The sequence below is a fragment of the Stegostoma tigrinum genome, chromosome 5 (genome assembly GCF_030684315.1).
Source record: "Stegostoma tigrinum isolate sSteTig4 chromosome 5, sSteTig4.hap1, whole genome shotgun sequence".
NCBI lineage: Eukaryota > Metazoa > Chordata > Chondrichthyes > Orectolobiformes > Stegostomatidae > Stegostoma > Stegostoma tigrinum.
This window is the reverse complement of record NC_081358.1, coordinates 88,633,725-88,658,630: the sequence shown is the minus strand read 5'-3', so window position 1 is coordinate 88,658,630 and position 24,906 is coordinate 88,633,725. Positions and strand designations below refer to the sequence as shown.

Genomic DNA, 24,906 nt, shown 5'->3' with positions numbered 1-24,906 from the left:
CTATTTGGAAAAGCATAGTGTGATTAAAGGGAGTCAGCATGGCTTTGTGAGGGGCAAGTCATGCCTTCCAAATCTTAATGAGTTCTTTGAGGAAGTCACGAGACAGATTGACGAGGGTCGAGCAGTGGATGTGGTGTACATGGACTTCAGCAAGGCACTTGATAAGGTTCCCACGGCAGGCTTATTCATAAAGTCAGGAGGAATGGGATACAGGGTGATTTGGCTGTCTGGATTCAGAATTGGTTGGCTGACAGGAGGCAGCGAGTGATTGTAGATGGTAAGTATTCTGCCTGGAGGTCGGTGCTGAGTGGTGTCCCGCAGGACTCTGTTGTTGGGCCTCTGCTCTTTGTAGTTTTTATAAATGACTTGGATGAGGAGGTTGAGGGGTGGGTTAGTATGTTTGCTGATGACACAAAGGTTGGAGGTGCCGTTGATAGTATCAAGGGCTATTGCAGGCTTCAGCGAGACATTGACAGTATGCAGAGCTGGGCTGAGAAATGGCAGATGGAGTTCAACCTGGATAAATGCGAAGTGATGCATTCTGGAAGGTCGAACTTAAATGCTGAATATAGGATTAAAGGCAGGATTCTCAGCAGTGTGGAGGAACAGCGGGATCTTGGTGTTCAAGTGCATAGCTCCATCAAAGTTGCCAACCAAGTGGAGAAGGTTGTTAAGAAAGCATATGGTGTTTTGGTTTTCATTAACAGGGGGATCGAGTTTAAGAGCTGCGAGGTTATGCTGCTGCTCTACAAAACCCTGGTGAGACCACACTTGGATTATTGTGTCCAGTTCTGGTCGCCTATTATAGGAAAGCTGTGGAGGCTTTGGACAGGGTACAAAGGAGGTTTACCAGGATGCTGCCTGGACTGGAGGGCTTGTCTTACAAGGTGAGGTTGACTGAGCTCGGACTTTTCTCTCTGGAGAGAAGACGGAAGAGAGGTAACCTGATCGAGGTGTACAAGGTAATGAGAGGCATGGACAGAGTCGATAGCCAGAGACTTTTCCTCAGGGCAGGATTTACTGCCACAAGGTGTCATAGTTTTAAGGTGTTAGGAGGAAGGTATAGAGGAGATGTCAGAGGGAGGTTCTTCACCCAGAGAGTTGTGAGTGCATGGAATAGTTTGCCAGTGGTAGTCGTGTAAGCAGAGTCATTAGTGACATTTAAGCAACTGCTGGACATGCACATGGACAGCAGGGAATTGAGGGGAATGTAGGTTAGGTTATTTTACTTTTGGATTAGGATTATTCCACGGCACAACATCGTGGGCCGAAGGGCCTGTACTGTGTTGTACTTTTCTATGTTCTATGTTCTATTAATCAAGAGTCAAGTAATACTCTGGGACCTGGACTGAAGCCCACTGCAGCTGACAGCTGAATTTGAATTCAAGAAAAATATGGAATTAAGAGTCTAACGACGTCAATTGTCATAAAAACCCATCTGGGTTCACTGAATATCTATTAGGGAAGAAAGCAACTTTTTTTTTAATTCATTCACGAGATGTGGGTATCACTGGCTAGGCCAGAATTTATTGCCCAGATGGCAGTTCAGAGTCAACCACATTGCTGTGGGTCTAGAGACACACATAGGCCTGACCAAGTAAGGATGATAGTTTACTTCCTGAAAGGACAGTAATTCCAACAATCGACAATGATTTTAATATCACTATTGGACTCCTCACCATTTGGTATTCAAATCCAAGGCCCCAGAACAATATCTGGGTCTCTGGATTAACAATCCAGGGATAATACCACTGATGATGTTACCCAGTAAGGTAAAAATGAAACGTCTGTGAACTAACAAACTAGCACAGTGAGCAAAGCAACCACAGCATCCACAACCTGAGCTACAAATCTATCCAAGAACCTAAGATACCACGAAGCCCCCCCCTCATGAATTCTGACTTCCTTACCTGGTCTGGCCTACATGGGACTTCAGATGCACAGCAATGTGGTTAGTTGGCTCATAACTATCCTCTAAAACCACTCAGGCAAGCCATTCAGTTGTATCAATTGCTACAAAGCCTCCAATAAGAAATCAAACCAGATGGACTAGTGGCATTGAAGAAATGGCAAGGAAAATAGCAAAAACAGTCCTCTCAATCCTTCAAAGTCCTCCTTACTAACATTTCCGGGCTTGTTCCAAAATTATGAGAGTGTTTTGTCAGACTAGCAGCAGCTTGACATTGTAAACTGTGATTCCAAAGTATAACTATGTCCCAGGTCCACCATCACCATCCCTGGATATTTCCTGTCCCATTAGCAGGATAGATCATAAAGCATTGGAGCTACAGTGGTGGATATGAGACGGAGGTGCTTGGGAGTCCTCGACATTCATTTCAGACACTGGGAAGTCCCATGCCAGGTCAAACATGCACAAGGAAACGTTCTGCTGGTTACAACATACTATACTCCCTCGGCGGATGAATCAGTACTCCTCCACGTTGAACGAAGCACTGAGGATAGCAAGGGCACAGAATGTACTGTGAGTTGGGGATTTCAATATCCATCACTGAGTAGTTTGGCAGCAGTGATATTGATTGAGTTGGTCAAGTCCTAAATGACACTGTTGTTAGACCAGATATGTGCCATGTGGTGAGGGAACCCACAAAATGGATAAGCCTACTGACCTCAACTTCACCAATGTGCCTGCCACAGATGCATTCGCTAACGACAGCACTGGTAAAGGTGACCAGCACAACATCCATGTGGAGATGAAACCATGTCTCACACTGTCGTGCTGTGTGGCATTATTGCCATGCTGAATGATACAGACTTTGAATAGATCTGGCAATTCAAAGTATCCATGAGGTGTTATAGGCCATCAGCAGCAGAATTATGTTCCAACACGCAATCTCAAGTTCTGGCATTTCTTATTTTCAACCATTACCATCAAGCCAGAGATCATCCCTCATTCAACAAGACTGCAGGAGGGAATGCCAGGAGCAGCACCAGGCATATCTAAAAATCAGATGTCAACATGGTGAAGCTACAAAACAGGAACACTCACAGCAGTACAAAAGCTAAGGTTGAAGTGCCAAGTGGATGTTCTCCAAAATGGTGCATGAAGAAAGAATTCACAATTTAATCTTATTGCTCAATACAAAAAAAACTCAGGTGTATTGGTCAGGTGTTGTATCATACATTTCACTAGGCACATCAAGAAGAGTTCGGACATAAGAGAGTGACAATTTCAGGCCGCTTGATGCTATGAACAAAGATTCCATTGTATATGGACAATGTCACCATATTCTATTCAGAGCCTTTGTCTATTCACAGACTGATGAATTAATAGTTTGACCTGGGAGCCAAAATAACTTGTGACAAGAAAAAGGCCATGTTCTTTGGATACAAAACCAACTAATCCTTTGTCACTTTACTATAAGGTTAGATTATCAGAAAGGGCAAAGGACTCAAAACATTAACTCTGTTTCTTTCTCTGCATATGCTGTCGGACTTGCTGAGTCTCTCCAACACCTGTGGCTTTTATTTCAGACATCTAGCATCTGCAGTGTTTTGCTAGAATATTATTTCAATAGAGAGGGACTTCAGAAGGCTATGGATTAGGATCTGTGAGCCCTTATGCACCAATCACAAAACATTAGCAGGTACAAAGGATAACTAGGAAGGTAAATGGAATGTTGGCCTTTACCAAAAGGAAGATGAAATATAAAAGAAGGGTAGTCGCAACTTACTGGTGAGACCATGCCACTATGTACAGTTTCAATCTCTTTAATTAAGAAAGGATATACTCGCTTTGAAGGCAGGTCACATAAGGATCATTAGGTTGATTCCTGAGACAAAGAGGTTGTCATATGAGGAAACATTTAGCAAGCTGGTTCTCTACTCATTGGACTTCAGAAGAATGAATGTTGTCCTTTGGAAACAGATAAACTTCAATGGAGATTGGCATGTTCAATATTGTGAGAATGTTTTTCTTCGTGTGGCAATCTAGTGGAGGATACAGTGGGTCTCTCATTCAAGATGAAGATATTTCTTCTCTCAGAGGGTGGTTCAAGTTCTGGAATGCTCGACTGCAGACAACAACAAAGACAAGCCATTGAATTTGTCCACAATTGAGTTAGACAAATTTTTGATCTTCAACAGTTTTTGGCAGTGGGGGAGAAGGCAGGCAGAAAAAATGAAGTTATGGCCATAGACAGATCATAGACAGATCAGCCATGATCTATGTGCATAGTGGAATGAACTTAAGATGCCAACTGTTTACTTCTGTTCCTACTCATTACGAAGGGGGTCAAAATCATTTGGCAGGGCACATTATTGCTGGAACTTGAAAATATTACTAAACTGTATCTTGAATGGTGGTGAAAACAGTTCCCACATTCCCTTCATGCACACTCAAATAATTAGCACCATTGTATACAGCCTGCTAGCTGCTGGTGGTTGGGAAATGTCTGACACCCATCTGATACTGTATACACCTATGCTCAATGGGATGTTCCCTGGGAATTCTACCAAAGTAAACATCAATTTGTCCTAGAGGACCATCAACTTGGTGAAAGATCTCAGTTCTTGTTCATAACTAGTGGTGCAGACTGCCACTTTCCAAGATGGTCCAGAACTTAAGTGCATTCCCTTGGGCTGTACACACCAAAGAATGTGTGACATGAAATGCAAGTTCTTATTATAAGTAAAACCTGCAACAGTAAGTGCAATCTGGCTGCGTGACGACGATCACCTCTATGTCGGAGAGCTATCACCTGTATGAACTTTTGAAAGGCATTAACTAACAAGTCATCTCTGTATTCAACATTCCTTAAAGACAATGGAGAACTTGCAAAGACTGCAGGTGTAATTAAACTGTTAAGACTGTGGCCCACTGACACTCCCATAAACACTGATAGATACTACTGATGTAGGTGGAGGACTAAGGGTGTTTACAGATGGTGCTCCCCTCCAAAGACGTTCTGATATTTTAAAAATACAATGTGTCCACATCTGCCAGGGTGAGAAGAATCTGAGCTGACAATGGTCTGCAGTCACAAATGTGGCCATCTGATACCCATAAATCTGTGAAGCAGAGATTTACGAGAGTACTTTTATTCTTTCATATGATAAAGGTTCACTTGCAAGGGGAGAATCACTCTGGACTTGAAACACTAACTGTTTCTTTCTCCACAGATGCACCAGAACTGCTCAGTTTGCCCATTATTGTTCTTATTTCAGATTTTTAGCTTCCACACAATTTTGCTTTTAGTTAGGAATAATCTAACTAGAAAGTTAATCAGAAACAAAACTGGTGGGATTGTTCAAAAATAGTTATATGCCACAATGATTGATGTAATAATATGCCAGAAAATTAAACAGCTTTGGGTTAAAAGCTCTTTTCTCATCCCTACTTTTCCTAAATTTTGCAATTAAATAGATGTTTCTAATTTACCTAAATGAGATGACAAGACTCAATTACATAGAATTTAGGAATATCCCTACCTGTACCATGACATTAAAATATTAAATCCACTATCCTCTGTCCAAAAAACTCTTGAATACAGCTCTTTGAGCTTCTTGGCACTGTCATTATCTAAGTAAACTGTTTCCTCCTGCAAACACTTAAGCCATAACACAGGGGTTGATCATTAAGATCAACTTACCCCCAAGATAATAACAAATTCCAACTAGCTATGGAACAGCTTTCTTTACTTATCCATCACGGTCTAGAATAAATTGCTAACAATGGTTTTCACAAATGTTTTGTAAGTAAAAATTTTCACTCAGAAATTTTACATCTTATTCAATTATGTGTAGCTATTAATGTACCATCATTTTGGGCCAACAGCACACATGAAATTACCTACAGACTAGCTTGACTCAATTGATAATGTTCACCCCCAAATCAGAAAAATGAAAGTTGAAGCCACACTGTAGATGTGAACATATAACCTCGACATACATACCAGGAGAATGCTGCATTGTCCAGAAATATCATCTTCCAAATAAAATGTTACTTTAAGGTCCTGTCTGCCTGCTCAGATGAATGCAATGATATTCTATGACGTTATTTCAAAAAGAGTGAGAGTTTCTCCATGCATAAGTCCTCATCCCTCTCTCACAAAATACCACTAAAACCAGTTTGTCTACACATTTGTCTCACTACTTCTTTATGAATATTCTGTACATAAAAATGCTTGCCATGTTTCTCTACAAAAAAAAACCAAGAATTCATTAGTACTCCATTAACTGCAGAGCACTTTGTGGCCTCTGAAAGATGACATGAGATGGAGTTGTTGGTTGTTTCGCCGAGCTGATTGGTTTTCATGCAAACATTTCATCTCCCTTCTAGGTGACATCTTCTGTCGTGTCTAGCTTCCTTTGAAGCACTATTGCTCTGACCTGCTCTGAATTTATATGGTCCAGTCTGTTATGGTGGGCAGTCTTGTTTCCAGTTTTGTACCATGGTGGGAGGTAGATGAGGTCTATTTCAACATGTTTGTTTATCGCACCAGTGGATGAAAACCAGGCCTCCAGGAATTTCGTGCGTGTTTTTGTTTTGCTTGTCCTAGTGCAGTAACTTTGTCCCAGTTCAACTGATGTCCTCCTACGTCAGAGTACATTGAAATGAGGGAGAATTGGTCATGCCGTTTTCATAGAATCCCTATAGTGTTGGAAAAGTCATTCGGCCCAACAAGTCCACACAGCCCCTCCGAAGAGCATCCCAACCAGACCCATTCCCCTGCCCCATCATTTCCCATGTCTAACTCACCTAACCTAAACATCCCTGGGCAATATGGGCAATTTAGCATAGCCAATCCACCTACCCTGCACATCTTTGGACTGTGGGTGGAAACCAGAGCACCTAGAGGAAACCCACGCAGACACGGGGAGAATGTGCAAACTCCTCACAGACAGTCACCCGAGGTTGGAATCGAACCCGCGTCCCTGCCACTGCGAGACAGCAGTGCTAACAAATGAGCCACTGTGCCGCTCGTGCTATGAACATGAAAGCCAACTAGTAGCAAAACGGCACGACTAACTCTCCCTTGTTTCAACGTCCTCCTACATCAGAGTATATCAGTTTAACTGGGACAAAGTTACTGTACTGGGACAAGCAAAACAAAGATAAGCACAAGAATTCCTGGAGGCTTGGTTTTCAACCACCGGTGCAATAAACAAACATGTTGAAATAGACCTCATCTGCATGCCACCATGGAAACAAGACTGCCCACCAGGGCAGACCGGACCATAGAAATTCAGAGTAGGACGGAACAACAGCGCTTCAACAGAGGCTAGGCAACACTTAAGATGTCACCTAGAAGGGAGACAAAATGTTTGCACAAAAACCAGTCAGCTCGGTGAAGCAACCAACAACACCACCCACAACCCGAGCTACAGATCTTTGTTAAAGCATTAGATGACATGAGATATCAAAGAAATGCAAGTTACCTGACACAATTTCAACTGAATATCCACAGGAGCACAGGAAAAAAAAATCATATCATTTCCCTGGATTTTATAGATCTCTCAATTAGATTACTGCAGATGATTAGGAGAATCCCTCCAAAAATCAATGAACTAATGTTTTAATGTATATATTTAAATGCAATACAATAAGAAATTCTGTTTCATGATAACTTACTTCAGGGAGCACCTGGATTTTGTTCCTTGGCACAGAAAGCTTCTTGAGATTAGTCAAAAATCCAATGTCATGTGGAAGTGATTTGAGTTTATTGTGTGCTAAATGCAGTTCACAAAGATGTTGCAGGAGACAAAGTTTGCTTGGAATGCTCTCAAGTTGGTTGTTGTTCACAGTAAGATATTTGAGCTGTGTCAGTCTGCAAAGCAATAATTCATTATTTGAAATGATACAGTGACGCCCTCTACAGATCAAGTCTTATTTACCAGAAAAAAATCTTAAACTGGACCTAATTTGCCTGATCTCTCGAGAATAATGTTATTGGTTAAACACTTGTAAACTGTAGAAAATAGATCTTCTTCCAAACCTATTAATATAAAACTGTTCTTTAAAGAATAGTCTATTGCATTTTCATACAAACGTCAGACACAAAAATAATCCACCACAAGGAATATGCCTTACATCTAGTCTAATAGCATTAAATTTCAATAAAATCTTGTTCTGCACATTTCTGCATAACTATGACATATGTTTCACTTTCTAGCAATGTTGGTATATTAATCCAAAAAGTGTCAAAGTTAATGAGTTAATATCCAGAGCTCCTAATTATTATGGACTGTTTAGTTGTTCCTGCCTACCATTTGTATGTAAACACAAATGATACCGAACCACATAAACCAGATGCTTCAGATTTAATTTCTGGGAGATGCAAGGTTACGTAATCCAGGCCAGGATTTATTCATTACTTGTTGGAGAGTAGCCTGTGAGATGTCAGGTGAGGACAGAAAAAGGCTTGCCTGTAGCATTACTGCCATTGTCAAACAATTACCAATGGCCACGTCTGCAAGCATACAAGAAGGCTGGATGTAACATTGAAGTACTGAACAACGCTGCATCTGCAGTACTGTAGTCGAGCCACGGTCTTTACATTTGAAACAGATGGAGAAGTAACTATGGAAATAAATAATGTTTACTTGATGCAACATATAACAAAGCAATAGAAAACAAATTCCTTTACCTGCATATCTCTTCAGGCAAGGTTGTCAATTTGTTGTTATTCAGGTTCAAGAAAGCTAGGTCTTCTAAACACTCTGAAATGACCAAAAATGTGCATTTTGGAAATGAGACAAACATTAAAAAGTGTCTAGCAATTGATACTACAATATGGAAACAAAAATGAGAGCACAAAATACTGGAAATTCTTTTAAGGTCTTGCAACATTTGTGAAGAATAAAGTGTTATCAAAAATTTCAGAGGATGACATTTCATGGGAACATGTATGTTGTCAGATCTGCTGAATGTTTGCAGATTTTTCTGCTTTTGGGTTTCCAGCATCTGCAACGTCTTCGTTTTTCTGAAAAATCCAATAAGGTTGATTTCCCCTGCTCTGGCGTCTCCCTACTTTTACCATGTTACTGCATATGAAATTGTAAAGAGATTTAAAACGGTAGGAAGGAAGTCCAAGAAAGGGTAATTCCATGCTGTTTTTATTGCCTTGCAATATTTAGATTAAAGTAACACTGATAAAGTTAAAAGCCTGGGAAAAAATTACTCAAAAGTCCCACTTGATCATGGAGTACATTGCCCTGAGATAGAAAATTAGCTTTAAAAATGGGTACAAATTCAATCTCCAAAATAATATCAATAACAACAGTAGGTCGAGGAGGGCTTAGTGGATAAATGAATATGGAAAATAATTAACTGATGTAGATTCATCCTGACTCTGCATTTTTTTCCTCATTCTTTTTACCATGTATACATTCGTTCAATCTCCCACACAACACAGAAGTAAATACAGAAGTTGATCACAAGATTTCATCAGAATGTTTTGTATATGACCAGTGCAGAAAATGTAAAAAAAACTCCACTGAGTTGCTGACAATTTTATACAATTCCAAAAACAGAGAATTCAAACGAGGCTATCACCATACATTCCACATCTTAAAAAGAACCACCCATTTTTTCCAACTCTTTTAAGATATTCACACCTCTGTGCTACTGAAATGCACCTTTTCCCAACATAACGTGGCACCTAACCATTCTCTACTTCATCCGTCCACGTAATCATCAAATCCCTACCTTTTCTCTGCTTGATACTTCCACTTTGACCTACTTGCACTGTGGCAAATTTACTTTGTAGCACTGTTATCCTAGCATTCTTACAGAAAGTCAGTTGTTTCCTTCCACTTGGGAAAACCTGAGCAAATAAAACTCCCAATCTTTGTCAATAATAGACAAGGTTTAGTGGAATGGAAGATAAGTGTAGTGGAACAAAGAAAAATGTCAGGAGGTGAGTGAAAAGAAGGGGAAGAACTGGTGGCTGATACCAAAGTGGTGGAGCTACCGATTTAGTGAATAAGTAGGTAGTTTTTAGAAAGACACAGGAAGGGTGCAGTAGGAATGTTTCAATCTGGCACAGCATGGACTGGGGTTGTTTGGGGGGGTGGGGGGTGGATTGAGGTTGTTCTTAATATTTTGGACGATAAGATATTAAAAACTGTTGGCTATGCTTTAAGATGAAAAAAAGTAACATTTGTTTTGTAAAAGTTTATGATACTAATTTCAAGGAAAAAGAAAGAACTGCAGAAACAAAATCAGAAATTGCTGGAAAAACTCAGCAGGTTTGGCAGCACTGTGGAACAAAAGCACGGTTAACGTTTCAGGTCCAGTGATCCTTCTTCAGATTCTGAAATGTTATCCTGAAGCATTACCTCTGCTTTCACTCAATGGATTGACCGGCTGAGATTTTCTAGCAATTTCTGATTTTGTTATTAATTTCAAGAATATTGGGATGTGATGGATATCATTAGTAAACATTGTATCTTTTAGAGTTCCATTCTTTTCTATCCCTAATCCTGTAAGCATATGAATTTATACTGAATGTTGAGAATATATAAAAAAGTTGTCGATATTAATAAAAGCAAAGGTTGATAGATCAGTTGTGCATTTTTGTACAACTGATCTATCAAGTGAATTCTGAGGAAGGGTCACTGGACTCGAAACATTAACTCTGCTTTCTCCTCCACAGATGCTGCCAGACCTGCAGAGCTTTTCCAGCAACTTTGTTTGTTTTATAGCATCTGTTTTTCTTTCCTTCTACTTTCACATTTGTCACATTGCACAAGACCAACTGGCAAGACAGTCAACACAGAATAAAACTGCAGCATTAGAAAGAAAAGTATCAGTCACAGCTACTTGTACTAAACTAGCTAAACCACAGGCTTCAATCATTGACATTTTTTATTTCTGCAAGTAGAAATATTTCCATCAGTTCAAACCCTTAGGAGATTTGTAAGGAAAACATGAAATTACATTTGGCTGAGAAATGAAACGAACAAGAATTGCAATACAATCTGATATTCCCCTTACTTGCACATAAATTGAAGAACACTCATAGTTAATTACAAATCAGAAGACAATATTTGGCTTAAATAATTGCAAGCGATGTTGTAATGATGGTGGAAAGTTTTTTTTCAGAGACTAGAAACCATATTACCTAATTTATTATAGATGACACGGTGTAGAGCTGGATGAACACAGCAGGCCAAGCAGCATCAGAGGAGCAGGAAGACTGATGTTTTGAGACAAGATCGTTATTCAGATGAAGGGTCCGAAACGTCAGCCTTCCTGCACCTCTGATGCTGCTTGGCCTGCTGTGTTCCTCCAGCTGTACACCTTGTTATCTCAGATTCTCCAGCATCTGCAGTTCCTACTACCCCTTAACTAATTTATTGCTGATATTGCCTGTCTTTTGCCGTTTTTCACTGCAAAATGTAAAGTCACCCAAACCATTCAAGTTGTAAATTAGGATTCAAATAAAAAAATTCATGGTCCTTCCAAATCAGACTGACAGACGTCTGCATAGTATAACTTTTGTTGCAGACCCAACAAGCATACAGACAAATAACATGTGGAAAACCACAATCCGCTGGTTGTCAGGTAAGATGATACTCTTAACTAAACAGAGATTTCTTACTCTGGACAGTGATGGAAAAAAATAGTTTGTCTTAAGCCACAAGTCACAGGAGACTCTAACCTTGAATCTCGCGCTCTCCTGTAGCTGTGTACAATTTAACTCAGATATAGGAACACCTGAATAAGGCAAGTGATAATTTTAAATATTTCAATCTGTTGAATGCCATCAGGGTGCAGTTAAAGGGCTGGTATTGAATAATTATTTAACTGCATGGATTTCTGACTTTTTCAGGTATAGGTTGGATAAAGTGAGTGGAAAAGTTTTCAGTCCAGCTATTGTACTCTACGCACATTTTCACCACTGACGTCAAAGGTAATCGAAGCATGTCCCTGAAAGAGGCAACAGCTTCAATAAAATATTTAAATATGAAGCCAGAAATAATCTGCAGACAATTGCCTGCTCACAGATGATAGTGACGTTGGGTTTCTAAGAACAGTGAATAAGCAGAGACTTATTGAATAGTCACTGGAAAGTATTTGGATCATGTTGCAAGTCAATTCAACACTATTTTTTCTCTATCTATTGCCATTTACTTTGTGAACTCGTTATAGTAATTGTCATTTGTGCTGTCAAACCAACCACTACCACCTAATGATTGAGAGAGAGTACTGCCACCAAACCTCCTTTGTACTCTTTCAAAGAAAACTTTAAACAAGTTAGAAAACCTTTAGTGGGGCACTGTGGCAAACACAAAAATGGGACTGCCAATGGAAACCTAGACAGCTGCAACAGACACTTACAAAAATTAAATCAAAATATTATTTCTGTGGGTGATGATGTACTCCAGCGCCTGTTGTGCCGACTATTGTGCCAGAGGGCAGTCCATGCTCCCTCTCAAGGAACACCTGAGTGCAGACATGATCACAGAAGATGTTCAGATAGGCAGCTACTACAACGCCCTCCACATTCTGCTACTGGAAACTACTGGAAACACTTTGGCCAGTCCCAGAAACAGGTTTTGAAGGAAGCCCTCCATCTCTTCACATCCCTCCACTCATGGTGCTCAGCGATTGTAAGTGTGCTGCTGAAGTGTAAACAAAAATTTAAAAGGATCTCCTTTAGGGAACCAATTAGGAGCTGAAAACAAAAAACAAATCTAAGCAAATATGGTGGGCTTTTTTTTTGCAGACCACGAAAGCTATGTATGGCCTGGCATCCAGAGAACCTACTGAACGATTTACTACATAAGACTGCCACATGCAACATTTACACCCCAGATCCCCAATGGAAAGAGGAAGGTCCCCTTTCTAGAGAGCTCTCCGTGACATTTTTCTGCTGCTGGAAGTTAGGACATAAGACATAGCCCAGTGTTGGACAAAGAAGAGGAAATATGAAGTGTACAGTAGCAGCAGCCCATGCTCCACTCTGAGGGATACCGACTGAATTTTACCAGAACAACTCAAACTGTTGTGCGCCTGAGATGCTGCTTGGCCTGCTGTGTTCATCCAGCTCCACACTTTGTTATCTTGGATTCTCCAGCATCTGCAGCTCCCATTATCACTCAAACTGTGGGGCCACTGGATTCTGAGGGATCTGGGGTCAATGTTAATTCTGAAATGAACAGGGACCAAATCTTCTGGAAGTATCGATTTCCTATTCCTGCTTGGGACTGTGTAGCGGTCATGTGGCTCAGGATGGCTTGGGCTGCATGTTCAACATTGACCATTGTCTGAACAGTCAATTGCACAGGCATCATCCAGCCCACTCCTCCACCATCCAACTCTTCCAGTATGGTCAGCCCAGCATTCTGAGCTGACTCCTCTACCAGCTACCACATATCTCACTGGAAGGGGAACTAGTTCCTAAACAATGGCTCCCTTATGACAGTCACCATCCCCTTGGCAGGAGAGCTCCAGTGTGAGACAACCATGTTCCAATGTTCCATGGTCATGTCAGATAAAAGACAGACAATTCTTGGAAGAAGATCCAATGACACATCCACTCCACAAACAGGAACTACATTTAGTAATTGAGGCCACATACATAATGCCAGCATAAAGGTATCACTGTAGGGTTTGAAGGTGGTAAGTCGCTATCTAGATGCAGAGACAAACCAATGCCTAACCTCCCTTCCTCAAAAAAGAGGCTCAGTCCTTCAGCAGTGACCTAATATTGCTTCTTATCCCAGAAAAACACAATATGTTTCCTCTACATTTGTGACAAACTCTGGAGGAGGGAACAAAGTGACTAGCCAGTACCACAACATGGCAGCAATCAGCTCATTTATTACCAACTCTCAACCCTTGAAAGAAAACTTCAGAGCAGTCTGTTCCAATGTCCGAAGTGAGTTGCTATCTTGGCTTCCGTTTCATGCCAATTTGCCGCCAAGGGTTCACAGAAACTAGTAGCAGTCCATTTGAGCCTGCTTCACCATTCACATGACCATAGCAGATCCTTTATCACAATGCCATATTCCTACTTTCTCCCCATATCCACCTGTGTCTATCTTAAAATCCAAATCACTACATATATTATGCATTTTTCAATTTAAAGGAACTGAAGAGCACTGAACTATAGAAATTGCCATTGGCAGAGTGAAGGAAGGAGAATACACAAGGTGCCAGCGACAACAGAATGATGAAAATTAGGATTAGCTGTAAATCTAGACGATGTTAAAGAGAAAGTAAAATTTGAAGACAAAAGGGATTTAAACACGAGAATTAGAATACTGGTACCCAGGGTCAATGCAGGTCAGTGAGATAAAGGGCAGTGAATGAGTAGAAATTAATGTGAAAGAGAATACAAGCAGCAGTATTTTGGATGAGTTGGTATCATGTATTGTCCTGGATAGAACACTGATCAAGATAAACCATTGGAGTGGTCTGGCCCACAGCAAGGAAGGAATAGATGAAAATTTTAGGGGCATTTCAGCCAAGGTAATGCAAATATGGGTGATGCTGCAAAGTTGAAAGTAGCCAGTGGCTTCATTGGAGAGTCTGTTGGTTGTAATATGGTTCAGCTTGAAACAGTGACTAAAAAGAGAGATAGCATTGTTGGCCAGAGGATGGGGTTTATGGTGGTGGTCAGAGGTCAGGGTTTCAATATTTCCAAACTATAAACTTGAGAAGACCATCCTTCACCCAAAAATGTTTGGCAAACATGCAATCTGCAGTATATGATAGTTGAGGCATTGTCAGACACTGGAGAGACAGCATTCATTCTCACATGAAAACTGACTCCACTGCTAAGCAGCAGCATTTAGTTGAATAAACTGTTCAAGGACAGTTAGAAAACTTTAGATGCAATGGTCTATGGACAGGATCAGAAATCATTGCTGCAGATGTCTTGACAGCAATTAGATTGGTACAAGAACCACCAAATAAAAGGCAATCCCTGTGAGCTAATTAACAGGGAGGCCTGAGAGAAAAATAATCGGAAAATGGAAAATGGAAACGAAAAGTCCAGAGACACAAGGAGGTATAATGCATCATGACTGGTCACACGAAATGTCATTCTGTATTTTGTATAAAGCTATTTCAGTGTTAAACTCTAATTAGAGAAAACAAAATAAGAAATAATGGGAGATATGCACATTTTGGAGGCAACAATGTGTTCAACAATGGAACAGGAAATGGCATTGGAGATAGGGCAGCAGTTTACAATGATGTTGACAATGAGCTGGGGAATGGTGACAAATGTTTGGAAAAAAAGGAGTCCAGTATCTGAAAAGAATAACATTAACAAAGTGGCTCAGTGGCAAGCACAGCTGCTTCAAAACATCAGGAACCCAGGTTCATTCCCACCTTCCAGCAACTGTCTGCATGGAGTTTGCTTGATCTCCGTGTCTACAATGGCTTCCTCTGGGTGCTCCAGTTTAGTCGCACAGTCCGAGGATGTGCAGGTTAGGTGGATTGGCCATGTTAAATTGCCTGTAGTGTTCAGGGATGTGTAGATTAGGCGGGTTATGGGGGATAGGTCTGGGTGGGATGGTCAGTGTGGACTTTTTGGGCTGAAGGGCCTGCCCTCACACTATAGAGATTCTATGAATCTAGCATTTGTGTCAGGAAGAGAATTGGGATGGGGGCAAAGAATCAAGCAATGGGTTACATAAATGAGATAATTTGAACTGAAGAGGGCATTGGGAAGATGAGAAACAAGAAAAAGCAATGTGAAGCGAAAATAATTGAAAGGTTCTATAATGTTATCTTATTAGAATTGTTAGTATTCAATTTATTCTAGCATATGGATAAATATGACACAGTAGTGCTTATACAGAGCAGGTCACATTTCACTTATTGTGAGAGCAAAAATATCAAGATATCATGGCAAAAAAATATTGGCTCCAATGTAGTAGATAGATTTAACCCAGTAATCAATGTTCTTTTTATTCATTCACAGGCAGAGGGCATTAGCATCACTGGCTAGGCCAACAATGATTGCCCATTGTTGTGGGTCTAGAGTGACAAACAGGCCAGATCAGCTAAGAGTGGCAGTTTCCTTCCCTAAAGGAAATTAGTGAATCAGATGAGCTTTTCTAAATATCAATAATGGTTTCACAGTCTTCACGGCACTTTTGGTTCCAGACTTTCATTAAAGTCAAATTCCATCATCTTCTGCCATGGGATTCAAACCCAGGTCCCCAGAATATTACCTGGGTACCCATATATCAGTCCAGTCATAGTATCACTAAAACATCACCTCCCCCATTGGGATGTCAAAATGTTATGATCTTTTTGAAACATCATTAGTTTATTTTGTAATAAATATCTGTACATGACTGACCACACTGTTCCCCAAACATATTTGCATCTATAAAAGTGTTCGAAAAATCTGCAAACAAGCAAAATGAAGTACAGGCACCAAGCCAAGAGATAACAAAGTGTGGAGCTGGACGAACACATCAGGCCAAGCAGCATCTTAGCTGGATGAACACAGCAGGCCAAGTAGCATCTTAGGAGCACAAAAGCTGACACTTTGAACCAGAGCAGGCAGAGTTGAGTCCCTCGGCAATGGCAGAGAGCACGGGCCGAGTCGTGCAGCGATGGAAGAGAGCACGGGATGAATCCCGTGGCAGACTGGAGGGAGCAGGCACAGGTGAATCCTGCAGCAACGGAAGAAAGCACAGGCCGAGTCCCGTGGCAAAACCAGTACGGGCAACGTGGCCTTGTGCTCTGGGGCCTGCAGACATGCTCCGTGAGCCCCAGAACACCAGGAGCAGTAAACCCTGAGCAGTACATGGGCTGCGAGCTTGAAGCAGTGCATGGGAAGCAGTCCCGGAGCAGCATACAGGCAATGAGTCCTAGATGGAGACCAGTGTGAGGGAACAATCATTACGTTAGAACACTGTAATGTTAACCCTTTAATATTTTCCTATTTTTAACTTATTTTCAACTCTGTAATTAAGCAACTACTTCTATTCCTCCACTGTATCCAAGAATTGTACCTAGTACTCTTACCTAAGATGTTGCCATAAGAAGGCAGACATTGTAAAAGATTTTCACTGTACTCCGACAATGGAGTACACATGACAACAAAAGGATATTGTATTGTGTTGTGTTGTAAATTGTACGCCTATTCATTTAGAAATTCAGCACATTGTAAGTACCTACATGCATTATCATTACACAGTTTTAAGAATAAATTGGAACACCTGCCTCCAGAGTAGACATCAACTTACAAACTTAAAACAGATCCTGATTAATGAGTCTCATTCATATTAAACAAGTAGGACTAATTCCAAATAAGATTGAATTGAAGTTTGTTTTCTCAACTCTAAATATAGAAATAATGATTTGCAGCTTCACTTTTTTAAAGTTTTTTTTAATACTGCTTTCACTTTAACATGAAATTTTCCTTTGTGTCAAGTTTATTTTTCAACTGTGGTTTGACTTACAGTCAGTATCTTACAGTAGGATGGTTGTGGTGTCAGAATTGCAAGTTACATGACTTCCAATAGTCACAAACCAGTCTTGGAAAATTATGGAACAAAATGTCCAGACTTGAATGAAAACAAAAATCAAAAAACAGTTACACCTAAATTATATGTTAAAATCTTGTAGCTATGCACAATTCATCTCTGCAAGGCTTTGTTTACTACATGCTATATGTTTGCATCAGATTATTTTCCCCATGAGGTCATTTACCATGCCAAAATATCGGGTTGTGACTTCTGACTCAGTGTTGGGAATATTACAGAAGATCATCTAGTGACTATAGAATAATCCAAAGATTACTTATTTGTCTTTCACAGAGTTTGATCGAAGTACTATATTCAGGTTATCAAAAAATTCTTTATCTACAACTTGAGTGCAGACAGAGGGTCTCTAGTGCCTCTGAACTACATCGATGCTATTCTCCAACTTTGAGTAAACAAATGAGGAAAACCAGGTGTAAAGAACCTTGGTTGTAGCCATTTATGATTATTTATAATTTTTATAACTTGTTACAATAATGTGATTAAACAGTCATATAACAAAGGTGAAAAGATAAAACTGACAATAATGCTGGCCCTGAAAGTTGAAGGATTTATTTCAGCACCATTCCGCAACTTAAATTAGATACTACAGTTAATACATAAATGTATATACTACAAACAGTAATAGATAATACTCTAATTACACATTCACGTGTTCAATTTTAGACTGTCACCTCTTCCCCAGTAATTGATCTGTACAGAATAGTTCACAAATCTAAAATGAATGTAGCCAGCTTTCATAAGTAAGTAATCAACTTTAAAAATGCAAGCAAGAATTAACAGCACAATTATATTTACCAAATACACTTGGAGATAATGCTTCAAGTTTGTTACCAAACAAGTGGAGTTTCCTTAATTGTCTTAGATGTTTCAGAACTTCTGGAAGTGTTTCAAAGGAATTATTTCCCAAGTTGAGTTCTGTCAACTACAAAACAGTTCAAAATATTTCTATTTACAGTACTTGAAGCGTTTCATGTTTATACAAAAGCTGCTGCAATAACTTAGGAATGTCCAAATTGTTTAGTTCATAATCATAGATGGTTTATATATGTAGACTTGTAGTCTGCATATATAGTTTAGATATAAAAATAAGAAAGAAAAACTATAAATGTTGGAAGTCTGAACCCAAACAATGTTCAGAACAAATAGCATCTCAGAAAGTTATAAAATTTAAATCTGCGTTCTGTTATTTTGTAGGTATCTGGAGTACACCAGAGTATAGTATTCTGACTTAGTAATGATCCACCAAAGGTCAACAGAATAATGTGCTGTTTCAAGCACTTCAAGAATGAGAACGAAACAAAACAGAGAATAAGAAATTAGCACAAATAAGATTGAGAACTCTAAACTTATTGAAGACGACTGCAGGGCCTACAATGATGGACTCTCTAATTTGGACACCCCTACAATAGATAACAACAGCGTAAACTCACTTTCATCACTGACAGCACTATTGTGCAACCAAAAGAAAGACATAATCAAATAGTCAAGGGTGTAGATTTTAAATGGGCAACGGAATTTAGGTAAGGTCATACACAACATAGGCTTTAGGTGGCTGAAGATGCCACCACCAATGGTGGACCAATAGGAGGGTAGGGGAACACACAAGAGATCAATGCCAGAGCAAAGGAGATTTTGGCTGCAGAGGGTTACATAAGTAATAAGACCACAAATGGATTTAAACAGGAGAATTTATAAATTGAGGCTAAGGGAGACCTGGAGCCAATGTGAGGTCAAGGGATAACAGGAGGATGTGATTTACTACAAAACAGGATACAAGCAGCAGAGTTTTCAATGAACAGAAATTGACAGAAGATACAGAATGAGCAGCTTAACAGGGCAGGTTTGAAATGGAAATGCCAAAAACTGCAGGGCAGATAGACTGAGGTTGGGAAGGGGTGCAATTTTATGGAGCTGGAATTAGGCTTCTTTGTGAGAAAGAGGGTTTGTGAGTGGAAGTTCAACATAGGTTCAGTCAGAAGCAGAAACTGCAGTCTATTTCCACCTCCGTGGCCAGTGTAGATAATGGAATAATTATTGCAGCTAAAATAGTTTGTGATACCAACCAAGTAATAGCTTTGCTATTCTTAAAAGTCTAGCTTCAGTAAATTACACATTTGAAAAAAAATACAAGCAGCCCACAGCAGGAGGTAGATGTTAAGTGGTGTTAGTTAGACAAGGTTAGCAGTGGGATTTAGAGTGAGGCATCAGGATGGGATTTCATAGAAAGGCCAACATAAGGGCAGTTTTTGAGGAATCAAGAAGAGAAGTTAGTGTACTAGGGTGCCTGTGGTGTACATGATTAGCATTGCTTAAAAGAAAATATGCATTTATACAGTATGAACACAAGATATCTCAATGTACTTCACATTCAATGATGTAATTTTGAAATTTAGCCATTGTAATGAAGGAAATGCATCGTCCAATTTCAGAACTGAGCACAAGCTCCCACAAACATGGTAATGAGTAGTTAACAAAGTGTGAAGCTGGATGAACACAGCAGGCCAAACAGCATCTCAGGAGCACAAAAGCTGACATTTCGGGCCTAGTCCCTTCGTCAGAGATCATCAGAGATGGGTCTAGGCCCGAAAAGTCAGCTTTTGTGCTCCTGAGATGCTGCTTGGCCTGCTGTGTTCATCCAGCTTCACACTTGTTATCTTGGATTCTCCAGCATCTGCAATTCCCACTATCTCTAACGAGCAGTTAACCTGTTTTGTGATGTTAATTGAGGAATAAACACTGGCCAGGGGTTCGGCAGTAACTCTCAGACTTTTCTTCAAGACTGTGCTATCAGATCTTTTAAATCGCTGTGGCCTGATACAAGGCAGCAACTCGGGCCTAAACAGGGCTGAGGAGGGTTTTTTTTTAAATGGGGTTGTATTCGGAATGCGTGTGTTATGAGGGTAGGAGTTGGGACTTGAACAAGGATGGGGGTTGCAGGCGGGTGTGCCGAGGTGGGGGCGGGTTGGGAGAGAGGGGCTGGTGAATTGACCGGGGAGAGGGTTCGGTCCTGGGCTCGCTGCCTCCCCGCGCCTTACATTGCTGAGCGCCTGTAACTCCGCCGGCATGTCGCTGAGCAGGTTATTTTTCAGCTGGAGGCGATTCAGTTCGAATAACCTCCCCACCGCCTTGGGGACCCGCCTCAGCTTCTTTCCGCTCAGGTCCAAGTGCCTCGCATTTCCCCGAAGGGCCCGCAACACCAACGCATCCGCCATCTTCCCGCACCGCGTCTCGTCTCCAGGGAAACGCTTTCAATGCACATGCGCAGTATCCTCGCGCGCCCTCTAACGACCTATCAATCGAACCAGAGATAATGGGAACTGCAGATGCTGGAGATTCCAAGATAATAAAATGTGAGGCTGGATGAACACAGCAGGCCAAGCAGCATCTCAGGAGCACAAAAGCTGACGTTTCGGGCCTAGACCCTTCATCAGAGAGGGGGATGGGGGGAGGGAACTGGAATAAATAGGGAGAGAGGGGGAGGCGGACCGAAGATGGAGAGTAAAGAAGATAGGTGGAGAAGGTGTGGGTGGGGAGGTAGGGAGGGGATAGGTCAGTCCAGGGAAGACGGACAGGTCAAGGAGGTGGGCTTTTAAAAAATTCATCAAGAGAATGGGAGGGGGAGTGGAAATGGTTTGCGACTGGGAGGTGCAGTTGTTTGTTGCGAACTGAGCGGAGGTGTTCTGCAAAGCGGTCCCCAAGCCTCCGCTTGGTTTCCCCAATGTAGAGAAAGCCGCACCGGGTACAGTGGATGCAGTATACCACATTGGCAGATGTGCAGGTGAACCTCTGCTTAATGTGGAATATTAAGCCCACCTCCTTGACCTGTCCGTCTTCCCTGGACTGACCTATCCCCTCCCTACCTCCCCACCCACACCTTCTCCACCTATCTTCTTTACTCTCCATCTTCGGTCCGCCTCCCCCTCTCTCCCTATTTATTCCAGTTCCCTCTCCCCATCCCCCTCTCTGGTGAAGGGTCTAGGCCCGAAACGTCAGCTTTTGTGCTCCTGAGATGCTGCTTGGCCTGCTGTGTTCATCCAGCCTCACATTTTATTATCTATCAATCGAACCAGCCAGGTCCAGCCTCACCTTGTCCCCAGGTCTTTCTCAGGACACTCCAAACCTCCAATTCAAACTGATCCAAGGAAATCAGAGATAATGGGAACTGCAGATGTTGGAGAATCCGAGATAACAAAGTGTGGAGCTGAATGGTCACAGCAGGCGAAGCAGCATCTTAGGAGCACAAAAAGCTGACCTTTCGGGCCTAGACCCTTCATCAGAAAAGGAATGATCCAAGGAAATGCTGGCAATTTGACACAAAAGGGTCTCATCACTCACCTCTTTCTTTGATTGATACAGTAGCTCCAAAACAATTTATTGGATAAATTTTAAAAGGATAGCAACATTGTTACCTACAAAGTGATAAAGAAAGACTCTTGGGGCAATGTCCCTGTTGTTTGGAAGCGGGGAGACAAATCTCAAAATCTAACTTGGCGTCACAGGAATAAGGGTCATATCAGGAATCAGCTACTAAACAAAGCAGAACGTTGGACCTGAGAATAACAAGGGTCTGAAGAAAGGTCTAGGTCCTAAACGTCAGCTTTCCTGCTCCTCTGATGCTGCTTGGCCTGCTGTGTTCATCCAGCTTTACACTTTGTTATCTCAGATTCTCCAGCATCTGCAGTTCCTATGATCTCAGAAAGTTGGGCTTGTTTTCCAGCTACAAGTACTACAAAGGAGCTCTACTTGTCCCTCAACTATTCACAACCCACAAATGAAGGGACTGAGTGTGTAATAATGTACCTCAGTTCAGAATATTTCAGGCCACGTCATTTTATATTTTGGTATTTTCTGGATTATACTAAAATGATAAAATACTTAAAACACAAGTATGTGATCTGAAAATATAACAGAAATAAAAGTGATTAAGCCACATACACCAGTAATAAGAATTGTTTTATTGATCCAAATACTGTATTTTCCATGTTTCCACCAAAGTACTATACAAAAATGATAATAAATTGTATGCATCTGCTTTAAAAAAATCTAAGCTATAGGTGTTAATGAACAGTAGATTTCCAGAATATTGGAATTCTAATATATTATTTTAATTTTCTTTTAAATTTGCTCAGAGGATCTAGGCATGTCCTTTAAGGCCAGTATACTGCTCATCCTGAATTACCCTTGAACTAACAGGGCAATTTCAGACAGCCATTAAAAATCAACCTCATTGCTGTGGATCCAAAGTCATGTGTGGGCCAGGTTAGATAATGACAGCAGATTTCCTTCCCAAAGGACACTAGTAAACCAGTTGAATTTTTATGACAAACAATTATTATGTGGTAGCCATTAGGCTAGCTTTTAATTCCATGTTTTCTTTAAATAATACATTTTACCACCTGCCACAGTACGATTCAAATCCAGCCTACTGTTCACGACAGTACCAGCACACTATCTCCCCTGCTTGTGCCGCTGATACTAAGATAGGTAGCAAAGTAAGCTGTTGAATAACACAAAGAAATATGGACATATTGTCTGAGCAGGCAACGTGGCAGACAGATATCTAGGGAAGTGTGAAATTATCCAGTCAGTTATGAAAAACAGAAACTTTTTTTTCTTTAAAAAAGGGGCGATATCACTAAATATTGGTAGGTATTGGAATCTGGGTGTCCTTGCAAATGAATCACAGCAAGCAATTAATTAACTTGTACTGTATATAGATTAGAATAAAAGTGTAAGGAAGTCTTACGATTATTCCAGACTTTGGTGAGGCAACACCTAGACTGCTGTTGTTTTGATCACTCCACCACAAAATGCCTAGCTCAGATTGACTAAACAAAAACAACTTTATATATAGCACCTTTAACCCGCGATGTATATAGGAGCAGAGAAGAATGACATTAAATCAAGAGAGATATCAAGTCAGGGGTCCAAAGGTTTGAGCAAAAATGTAGTTTTTAAGCAGTGTCTCCAAGGAAGGAAGCAAGGTGGAGAAGTGTAGGAGAATATTTCCAAAGTTGTTGTCCAAAATGGTGGAAGAGCTTAACTTGAGAGATGCACAAAAGGTTTTAATTAGAGAGGAACTTCCTGGGATAAGTCAGCTTTCCCATGAGAAGAGATTGATTAGAATGTGTGTACAATCAATGGAGTTTAAAGTAGGACGTAATTGCAAGTGTTTAAATTCACACAAGGCTGAACAGGGTAGATACAAACCTCTGCGAAGCCTCTAGATACAAAGACACCTTTTCCCCTGCTAGAAAGTACAGAACAAGGGGGACAATCCCAAAATATGGAGGCCAATTATTTAAGACAGAGGTAAGAAGAAACCTTTTCACTCAAGACAGTTGTGAATCTTCAGGATTCTCTCCCCCACAAAGTTGTGGATGCTCAGTCATTGTGAATGTTCATAGGAAACAGTTATTAAGCTTTTAGCGCTAAGGGAATCAAGGCTTAAAATGGTAAATAAAAGGTGGATCACCCATGATCTTACAGAATGCCAGAGCAAGCTCCCAGGTTGTATGGCCTATTCCTGCTCTTATTTTTTTTATGTACTTAAAATAATCATACTACCATACACGGTGTCTTCCACCACGTACAATGACCAGGTCACATCCCCATTGCCCTTCATCTTGAAATGCTTACTGAAACCTCATATCAACTCCAAACGTATGCAATTTACGACTCTAAATTTTTCACCGAATCATATCTCTCCTGTTCTTCAAAAGCCTTTGAAAATCTGCCTTTTTTTTGTTCATGTGATCGTTTCTGTCTAGGCCAGTATTTGTCCTAGAGGATAGTTAAGAGTTTATCGCATTGCTGTGGGTCTGCAGTCACATAGTCTAGACCAGGTAAGGATAGCAGAATTTCTTCCCTGTAAAACATTTGTGAACCAGAAAGATTTTTAATGACAACATGGTTACATGGTCACCTTGTTATTTATTCTAGATTTTTCTTAAATTCAAATTTCACCAAGTGCCATGATGGAGTTCAAACTCATATTCCCAGAATTTTAGATAGGTTTCTGAATTACTAGTCCAGAGACAAACACTATCACCAGCTCCTCTACCACAATATCTATCACATGGTTGATTCTCTCTTCCTGCCCACGTCACCCAGGTTATTCCAGAATGTTTCACAGGAACTTGTTAGGTTAAAGACAGTACAGATGTGCAAATTCAAGTTTCTTACTTTGTCCAGTAATGGAACCACCAAGTGTTGATCACTGTAGTACAAGCATTACTCATGCTCTAAAAAAAGAATTTGTTTTGATGTGTCTCATTATTGAATAAACAGCCGCCCAAGTTTCAACATTAAAGAAAAAAACAGCTGCTGTGAATCAGACACAAAAACAGAAATTGCTGGAAAAGCTGAGCAAGTCTGGCAGCATCTGTGGAGAGAAATTAGAATTAACATTTCAGGGTGAGTGCC

General features: G+C 40.6%; 1 protein-coding gene across 5 annotated transcripts in view; it reads right to left on the bottom strand.

Moving 5' to 3' along the window:
• The window catches only part of lrrc69 (leucine rich repeat containing 69), a 67,469-nt gene extending 46,722 nt beyond the window's left edge, over positions 1-20,747 (bottom strand). For all 5 annotated transcript variants that reach the window (XM_048530110.2, XM_048530111.2, XM_048530114.2 and 2 more), the window contains exons 1-4: positions 20,517-20,747; positions 18,277-18,403; positions 8,607-8,679; positions 7,592-7,787 (exon numbers count right to left, since the gene is read on the bottom strand). In XM_048530110.2, the coding sequence (XP_048386067.1) occupies positions 7,592-7,787; positions 8,607-8,679; positions 18,277-18,403; positions 20,517-20,693 (573 nt within the window). In that variant the 5' untranslated portion in view covers positions 20,694-20,747. The remainder of the gene's footprint in view (positions 1-7,591; positions 7,788-8,606; positions 8,680-18,276; positions 18,404-20,516) is intronic.
• Positions 20,748-24,906: the final 4,159 nt, after the last annotated feature.